The sequence below is a fragment of the Arachis stenosperma genome, chromosome 4 (genome assembly GCF_014773155.1).
Source record: "Arachis stenosperma cultivar V10309 chromosome 4, arast.V10309.gnm1.PFL2, whole genome shotgun sequence".
Taxonomy (NCBI): Eukaryota; Viridiplantae; Streptophyta; class Magnoliopsida; order Fabales; family Fabaceae; genus Arachis; species Arachis stenosperma.
In genome coordinates, this window is record NC_080380.1 from 59376122 (window position 1) to 59385898 (window position 9777).

Here is a 9777-nt window from a genome sequence, read left to right on the forward strand (position 1 = left end):
CTAACCTTTTGAAGCAGCGATCAGGTGGTAAAAACGACGGCATTAAGGGGCATTCACGCGAAACCAGCGGCGGCACAAAGAAGCTCAGGCGGACAGCCTCGTGTCTGGTGTGGCAGAGAGTGACGCCAATTGCGGATGCTTGGTGGTGCAGCAATGGCGCCCAGGAGCTCCTCAGTGGCGACGACATCTGACTGGGGAGAGAGCGAAGGATGGCATCATGAAGACCATCGTGGGTTGCTGATTGTGGTTTCGGTTACGTCAGAAGGCTGAATGACAAGGAGAGACGACTCTGATGCCTACTGTAAAAGAGGGAGGAGCACGCATGACCACCGTGGCAGGTGAAGGTTGCAGCGCTGCCAGTAAGAGATTTTTAGAGTGTGGCTGGTCAGTCAAAATGTGGGGAAGGAAGATGGTTAAAATTTGGAAAGTGAAAATTACGGTTTTGGTGGGATAGGGTAATTTGGAAGTGGAGTGTTTTTTTATCATATTGAGCCAATTCTGCAGTTCATTGTTCATATTGTTCACAAAAGTCATTGTTTACATAGAAAAACTGTTTATAGAATTAGAAAACTTGGAGCTTTTATCTGAACTAAATTATAGTAACTTTACAATATTATTAGCTTACAATTATTATTATAGTTGTATTTTGAGAATCGGAATTATTTGTCATCTTTGGTGACTCGTTTGGTATTACATTCGGTTTCTTAGAATAAATTGAGTGAGTATTATAAGATTAGGGTTTTGGTTAAATTTTGCAAGAACGGAAAATTTTTCGACATCGATTTGTAGTTAGATAGTGTTTGAAAGAGAGAGAGACCGAAAAATAAAAATTAAAGGACAAAAACCAAAATAAATCTTAATATTATGTTTGGTATAAAGTGAAAGACAAAAACTAAAATAAAAATAAAATTCTAATTTAATTCACACAAAAAATAAAATTAAAATTAATTAATTAAAAAATATTTTAGATATAAAATATTATTAAAATTTTAATCTCTTTTTTCAAAAATTTTAATTTCTTATATTTCTAATTTATAGAAATACTAAAATTTTGGGGATAAAAATTAAAATTTAATATTAATTTTTAAACAAATAAATATAATATTGAATTCCAATCTCTTAATTTCCCTCTGCGTCTCGATACCTCACCATCACCACAAACGCTAGGGTTTAGCTTTCGGGTTTCACGAAGGAATGTTATATATCCTCATCTCATTTCTTGTTAGAGTCAGACCCTCGTCTCTCATCTCCTCACATCTTCTCAGAACCAGAATCGCATGCAGCCGCACGGCCTCGTTAATCCTCATCCTCTTCTCTTCTTCTCGCAAGTTGCTGCAGGCAGCACCAGGAGCCTCCGTTTGCCGGTGACGTGACACAGTAACAACACATTGAGACATCGGGTAACTTTAGTCCTCGTAACAGAGGATCAAGGCAACTCGTTGAGGGTTTCGTAATCCATCCATCTCTCTTTCAATACTCTCCCAACTTGCCCATGCATTTTTCGGAAATAAGTCCACCCATGGAGGTAGCAACGCGATTCTCATCCCAAAATCACTTCCATCCACACAGCTTCTTTACAAAACCTAACGTCAAACTTCCGGGTTAGTATAATTCTCCTCTAGAAACGCAATTAGAAAGGTTAAAGTGAAGCGCAATTCTGTATGGTATCTTCTTATACAGCTTGATTTTTCTATGTGCACAGTAAGACAAGCTCACCGCATCCAATGTTTTCGTATACGCTGCAATGGACCTCGGTTTCACCTCAATACAACACATTTTCCTTCGCTGAACCGCTCGCGGTGCTTGAAATCGTACCGAAAACTTTCCGTTAATGTCTCCAACGGGGTTCGAGGCGAACACCGTTATGTCGACGAGCTTTCGAATAAGGAAATTATTCCAATGCATAGCGGCAACGACGGGGAAGCAATTGTTGCTGCTCCTGGTGGTGACGATTGTAGAACCCCACCTTTCAGACGAAAAACATTCAAAAACAAGTTTTTGAACTTCGTGCGGTTCAGTTCTGTGATCAACGATGCTGCGGAATCGTTCTTCAAGAGCGAGATAAGGAGGAGATTGTTCGTGACTGCCGTGCTGATTGTGGTTAGTCGTATTGGTTATTTCATTCCTCTTCCTGGATTTGACAGAAGGTTGATACCGCAAGACTTCCTTAGCTTTGCCTCTGGAAGTGTTGGTAAGATGCATTCTTCAATGTTATAATAAGAAACAAACACGATTGGTTTCGTTCTGTTTGCTTTCTGGCTATTTGCAAAATCGAGGCTAGTTAAGGTGCTTATTTGCATTTTGATGATATTCCATCTTAAAAGTATTGAAAACAACCTAGCTTAATTGGATGAATGGATTGTAAAGAAAACAGTATTTGGGTGAAATCAACAGCATGTCCATTTCCGATTAAAAAGGAACATTTCCAAACTACTTTTTTACTGTTTATTGTTAGGCGGATTTCATGATTAGATTATTTCTTTTTCGCTTAGTTTATGGCGTGTGAATGGTTATTCATGTAGCTTATGACAGATGAACTTGGCGACTTCTCCTACGAGCTCAAGTTATCTCTTTTCCAGCTTGGAATTAGTCCCCAGATATTTGCGTCTATTATTATGCAGGTATAGTGCTCCTTTCGTGTCTTTTTAGTGTTTGGAATTTTGCTATTTTGCACCATCACGGTAGTATTCTGCATGAAACTCGTGATGTTCATCTTTTCACACAAAGTAGACCTTTGAAGAAGTTTGTCACCATAGTTTCTAATTGAAGAAATATTTGATTTATAGATTAGTATCTTATAAAAGATAGTTATTTCTGTTATTACTATCACTACTTCTTGGAAGTACTTGATTGTAAATAGAATTGAGGTTGATCAGATGCTGCATTTTTCTTTTATATGCTATAGCAAGTACACTTTTTTAACCTCATTTCTGAATTTTGGCCTCGTATGAATCATATTTATATACAAGATAATGCTGTCCAGGTACTGTGTCATGTTATTCCTTCTCTAGTAAAGCTCCGCAAAGAAGGTTTGGATGGACACGAGAAGATTAAGAGTTATATGTGTGTGCCTATTTATCCATCTTGAGCAGTGAGATAATTTCTTGCTACACAATGTTTTTCTTATTCTCTTGATATTCTTCATGATCTATTAACTTTCAAATACGAAATGTTATACACATTTCAGATGGTGGATGTCATTTGGCTTTGCAATTTCGGAAGCTTTTATAATATCTTGCCACTCGCTTCCATATTCAATCTATGCCGCCAGCCAATGGTAATATGTATAGAAGAATAATTTTCCAAGCTATATTTCAATTTCAATCATTGTACAAAGAATTCAATCATCAGTGTTTTCCTTTCAAGTTGATATCATAAGTAAGGCTAATTAGATTATTTTCCAAGTATTTTTAATTTTGATTCCTCTCTGTATCTCTAAACATTTTTAATCATTAGTGCACATATGTGGTGCTTGCCATGGGCCATATTGCATTATTAGATTGGTTTCAAAATTCAGTTTTATTCATTATTGAATGCTTTACAATATCTCAGTCTCTTTACTGGTTTGCCATTTTACACAATCATAACGATGGTGTAACTACATTTTTTCTAAATTCAAATTATGCCGGATTAGATATATTTCTTTCTTAAACATGTTTATCATTGCAGCGTCAAACATGTATTGGTGACAACCTGTTTGTTGGTTTGCGGTGCAATGACTATTACATGGATCTGTGACACTATATCAGAATCTGGATTTGGTATTCTTTCTTACCTTGAAGCTGTTACTTTAGCGTCCTTGGTTGGAGTTGTCTAAGCTAGAATTCAAAGGGTGACCAGAGTCTGGAGCAAATGACGGGAAAATTTATTAATTGCATCAACTATGTGCTTGTAGAAACTAACATGAGTTATTTGCTATTCAATCGAGTTTTCTTATTAGTTGAGTCATTTAGATCTCAATCCATACATGACAGAAAACAACTTGTTAATCATGCACTTTTGTAGTTTTTCTCCTGTTTGCAATTTTTGTGGTAGGTTTTATCCCCCCCTTCTTTCCCCTTCTTTCTTTTCTCTTATAAATATTTGTGTATATAATAGTTAATGATTACTCACCCCAGAGGGCTACATATAATTTGTACAGGATGCTGGTTGTGACCTCCAATCATATGCCATTGTAACTTTTTTGTGTAATTGAAAGATACTTGTATGCTATAATTGCCATTCTTTTGGTTGAATTCAGTGCTAGTTAGATGTTACACGGTATCCAATCACCCCAGGTGAAATGCTAGTAGTTTGTTTTACTAAATTGGATTGAAAAGAGAAAATTGTTACAAACTGATGGCAGCCTACCTTTTTCAGTCAACTTTTGCCATCCCCTCAAATTGTAGTTTAAAAATCAGTTTTTATCAAAGCCTTTAAATTTAAGAGATTGAGGGGGGGGGGGGGGGGGGATGGTATTTCCTGTGGAAAAAATGGTAGAATATTGCTTGTCATTTGGTCGTGAGTGGAAGAAGCCCGTGCTGCAGAAACCCCAAAAAGGAGAGAAAGATCTTAAGGAGTCTAATAGTTAGATTTTGCAATCATTAAAAAGGTTAATGTTCCAATGGTTTGACTATACATGATTCCTAGTATATGATCGAGGCATTGTTTGATCCATATAGTCATCCCTACTTAGTGGGACAATACTATTTTGTTGTTGGTAATTTGTTAAGTATCTAAGGAAAGTGGAAAACCACACCTTAAAAGCTAGCTGTTAAGGGGGAAGAACCACTCTCCTTATATACAACGTCAAGCATCCCATACTACTCGATGTGGGACTTTGAGCACCCATAATACCCAAGTCCCTAACATAATTCTGTCACAAACTTTATTATTTACAATACCTTATTTATCCCTTTTCATAGTCATCTTGCTAGTTTGTTACACATAAAATTGTAGAAATTCTTGAATTGCTGATTAGTTGTGTTGTTCAGCATATAAGTTCATAAATAGTAATCAATTCAGCAATGTTAATTTAGCCATTCTGTTTCAGATCACCATTTTGTTTCTTTACCAAACTAATGAAAGGATGTGCAGATTTTGGTTATTCCTTTAGTTATGTTCAATATATCTCTACTTTATCATTCAATTGATTCTTGCTGTGACCGAGACTGCTTTCTTCAGGTCAAGGTTCATCTCTCATCATATGTGTGGGAATACTCACGGGTTACGTGGAGACGCTACACAAAATGATCACTCAGCTTTCCGGTACATGACAAGATGCAAATCAAAGCTTTGATATTTTGTTCCTTTGTGTTTTTCTAGTTGTCAAGCTTAAATTTTGTTGTGGAGCTCCGGTAAATTGGGGATAAAACCTTGACTGAAAGCTAACGATCCCCTTATCACTGGGATTAGGGGAAGTTCCATTTGAGCTACAGCTCATTGGATTCAAAGTTATATATATCAGGTGCCTAGAAGAATGTATCATCATGGTTATCTCTAAAGAATAAACAAAAAAGAAAAGAAAAATGACCAAAAGGATGATAAATAGATAATTTTGGATGAATGTTTTACCACTAACTGATAATGAGGACCAAAAGAGTTTAAGATATCAGTTGTAACTTGTAATGTGGAATTTGTTTAAACTGGAATTCAGTTTAGCCTGTAGTACCTTGTGTTGATGTTTTACGGATGTGATATAATTTTTATATCTAGTTAATTAAATATCATGGAATAAACACTATCTTTTTGAGTAATATCTCTTGATATTGCAGTGAATGGTCTGGGTGGTGTGACTTGGTGCCAATATCTGCTTGCAGTGTTGGGTATTTTCACCATAGTTACTATGTGGGCAGTTGTGGTAACTGAAAGTTGCAGGAAAGTAAAGCTTCAGTACTATGGTTTCAAACTTGCTTCTGCTGCAAGGTAATGGTTGAAACTTTGCTGCACCTGAAAAGTCTAGATAATCATGATTTTGGAGTTCTGATATTCATCACTTAAAATTTTTCTCAATTTTTATATGGTTGATTATTAATGGGGGAAGTTGTTCCATTCCTCTAGTTGAGAAAATGACTATTTTATTGTCTTCTGTTGTACCTTCATTGGCATAGGTATTGACAGTATATTGGAGTATTGGACTAATTTATTTTGTAGAATTAATTTCATATATACTTATGTCATTCTGAAGGATTAACTGATACTTGAGTGTACTGATGTATAATTGACTTTTCATTTCTTACTATGTTGAACAGGGAGCAATCACCAATTACTGAAGTCGAACCGTATATTCCTTTCAATATTAATCCATCTGGAATGCAACCTGTTCTTACTACCTCTTACCTCTTAGCATTTCCAAGTATTCTAGCCAGGTCTGTGCACGCTCGTTTTTAGCTTGACAACATTGCAGGTTAAATCTTGCTTTTGCTATCTTCTTTCTCCCCCCCCCCCCCTCTTTTTTATGTGTGTGCGGCGCATGCTATGTTGCATATTGATTTACTATTTTCTAGTGATTTGCATTCTCTAATATAGCTTTTATTTATAGTCTGCTTCAATCACGTTTCTGGGAGCACGTAAAGGAGATATTGAACCCTGAAAATTCTGTTGGTGCTGAGCCATGGGTTTACTATTCAATTTATGCTCTTTTTGTCTTCCTATTCAATATATTTGATATTGTAAGTTTCTTTTTGCTGATATGAGTTTCCGTTTGCATTTTCAGTAGTTTCTTGTGATATAAACTTAAAGTTTTATGAAAATAATAAAATACAGTGAAAAGTTTATAGATATGCCGTGTATAAAGCAGATTCCAGTCCGAAATTATAACATTAGAGAAAAGTCAGCTCTTCAATTTCCTTGGATTACTAAAATGAGTTTTTTCAAATTATCTGTTGAAGGTCTCAAACTATGGAATGTCTTGTGCTACTAGTCTACTACTTATTCCAGTTATGACATTTTCAATGCAATTTAGTAATGTGTATTAGCAGTCTAGTGGTAAGACTTTGGTTATTCATGTTGTTGTTGTTGTCTTAATTTGTTGATCTCTTAGTTTGAGGTGTCATTTAACTGTGTCATAATATGTTATGATTATCAGAATGGATTCCATCTGTCTTATGACATTTTATTGTTCTTTGTCACAGGCTAACCTGCCAAAGGAAATTGCTGATTACTTAAATAAGATGGGTGCAAGAATACCAAACATAAAGCCTGGAAAGGCTACTATAGAATACCTAATAAAGATTCAGGCATCCACACGATTTTGGGGTCTGTCATTGATTAGAAAGACTTGACATTTTTCGTTAGTTTAATCCACTCTTAATATTGTTAGATTTTGGTCTTCTATCTTGTGGAACTTTTGCAGGGGGACTGCTGTTAAGTGTATTGGCCACTACATCTACTATTCTTGATCACCATTTACGGCGCATCAATGCTGGATTTGCTATTGGTTTTACCTCAGTTCTAATTATTGTAAGTACAAGAAGGGTGCATTTACTTGTACTTTTATTGTACCTGGAATGCAAACTCATCAGTATACAACCAAGAAACAAATTTGTGCCTGCTTAATCTGGCTTGAATTGTTATTTCTTTTTGGGTAATTTAAATTTAGGTGCACTATTTCTTTACTGTTACGTGTTGAGTCATCTCCCATGCATGTCACTAGGATCCTTTGAACTCTTCCTCCACTACAAATAACAGCGTTTATTCGCCATTACACTTCTAATCTAATATTGAAAGTTTCAACAATTTGAAACACGTGCTTTGTTGATGTGACCGGTATGTTCTATTCTACAGTTTGATTAATTAGTCCCTTTTGCTGCTTCAGGTTGGTTCCCTTATCGAACTTAGAAGATCATATCAAGCATATAATGTGATGCCAAGCTTAAGCAATGCTTTGAAACGTTATGGCGTATAGCATCTCTAAAGGCCATGCTGTCATACTTCTGCACCATTCTATTTAATACCTCGAGGATAATCCTTCGCTCTCTGTTGGTAAGTCGTATGAATTTCCAGGAAGCTTGTATTTCTGAGTTATACAAGTATAGCTTGTGGATCATACCGTGAGGTCAAGTAGCATACAAGGTGCTAAATGCTGCGACTAAAAGTTGATAAGTGGCAGTAGCTGATTCAAACGCCTTTTTTTTCTCTCTTTTTAATTTATTTAATATACGTGTGAAAAAGTTTGTTTGCTGCGAAACTGTTGCTAATATAGTTGCTGCTGCTGCAGCTGAACTTTGTACAGGGAAGTACATACTAGTAGCAATATATTTTAGAATACTAATTGGGAGGCATGTCTTACTACATTTGAAGGTAATTTACTCTTACAACTGGATGAAATGCCATGTGAGGCCTTTTCGCTTGATTAGATAGCATTTCGCATCTCTGTATGCTTAAACTAAACATGAAAGAGATACCTTTCCAAAAAAAGGAAAATACCTTCTAATACTTCCGTCTTTTGCATTATTGTACCTATAATGCACATTATACATGTCTATTGGCACTCCTTAATTACTGTGGCATAAAGTTTAGTGGAATAGACCGAAACCTAAAGAATGGGAGTTGGGTTATTAATTCATTTTGTTGCCTATCCTAAATCAAAAAGAACAAAAAACGAGGATTTTGGTGGAGTAAGATATGATGCACGGATACTAATATAGATACGGGACATGAAATGACGCAGCACATGCGGATACGAATTTTAAAATCGTATAAGATATGAGGACACAAATGTATAAAATATAAAGTATTTTTTAGATAAATTGTAATATTTTGATATTTTATTAATAGTAACGTATAAATTAATATTTAATATCTTCTTTTAATTATATAAATCATTTAAAATATTTTTTATTTTAATAAATAATAATATATATTACTAAATTCATTTTAATAATACATATTAAGAATTTTTAGGTGTCTCCAAGAGTCTCGAGAAAAATTTTATCTTTTTATTAAGAACAAGGTTGGACATAGTAGACATGCAACGCGGATGAGTGTTGATGAGTATCATGTTCAAAATGTGTTCGACACGTGGGCACGATAACTTAGCGAATTGTTTATGTTTTATAGAGTAAGATTGATGTAATTTCATTAGGTGGTGTTTGCTTAAAGACAGTGGGACTGCTTATAGAGAGTGGGATTGGAACGTAGTATTATATTTGGTGGTGAGAGATTGAAATTAAAATTTCATTTTATTAAATACATAGGATTAAAATTTTTGAGGAGGGATACTAAAATTTTAATATATCTTCTCAAAAATATTTTTATTTAACTTTTTAAATTTACCTGTTAATATTCATATTTATCTTAAACTAAATATAATATTGAGATATAATTCAATTTATTATATTTCACATCAAAACATAATAGACTTAATTTAGTCTATTTTTTAGTTTTTGTTTTACCATCTCGGTCTCTTATTTTCAGTCTTCCTTCTAAACATAGCTTTATATCTTAGGATCCGAAATTTTATCCACTTTTTTGTTGATTTTCATGCTTCTATTCAGATGACAACAATTTTGAATTCTCCTTTAAGTTCTAAATCCTTGTTCGAGATTCTTTAATTTGAGCCTTATACTACTTCCGGATCTCAAATCTTAACATTTCTTCCACCATGAGCCTTAGTTTTTGTTGTCAACTAATATTTGATTCTTCTTTACTCTTCAATTCACAAATATCTCGAAGTTAACTATCCGTTTCTAATAAAGTATATTGATGTGGGCTGAGAAAGTACCTAGTAGAAAGAGTTACCCATTCAAAGTGTGTTGGATAGTGACTTAGCAAGAAAGTACCAAAGGATTTGTGAAT

At 34.8% G+C, this 9777-nt stretch overlaps 1 protein-coding gene across 3 annotated transcripts; it reads left to right on the forward strand.

Annotated features, from left to right (window-relative positions):
- The first annotated feature begins 1150 nt into the window (after positions 1–1150).
- Positions 1151–8415, forward strand: LOC130974192 (preprotein translocase subunit SCY2, chloroplastic). Of its 3 annotated transcripts, none has more exons than XR_009084441.1 (14): positions 1151–1601; positions 1703–2191; positions 2533–2621; positions 2984–3063; positions 3188–3277; positions 3670–3761; positions 5164–5247; positions 5754–5904; positions 6231–6347; positions 6521–6650; positions 7113–7236; positions 7334–7440; positions 7796–7962; positions 8198–8415. XR_009084441.1 is itself a non-coding variant. In XM_057898969.1 (13 exons), exons 1-13 carry the CDS (start codon positions 1493–1495, stop codon positions 7883–7885), a joined length of 1752 nt encoding a protein of 583 aa, XP_057754952.1. In that variant the 5' UTR covers positions 1151–1492; the 3' UTR covers positions 7886–8415. The 3 variants fall into 3 exon arrangements, 1 of the variants encoding a protein (XP_057754952.1); XR_009084442.1 differs by having other exon boundaries at positions 8213–8415; XM_057898969.1 differs by having other exon boundaries at positions 7796–8415.
- Positions 8416–9777: the final 1362 nt, after the last annotated feature.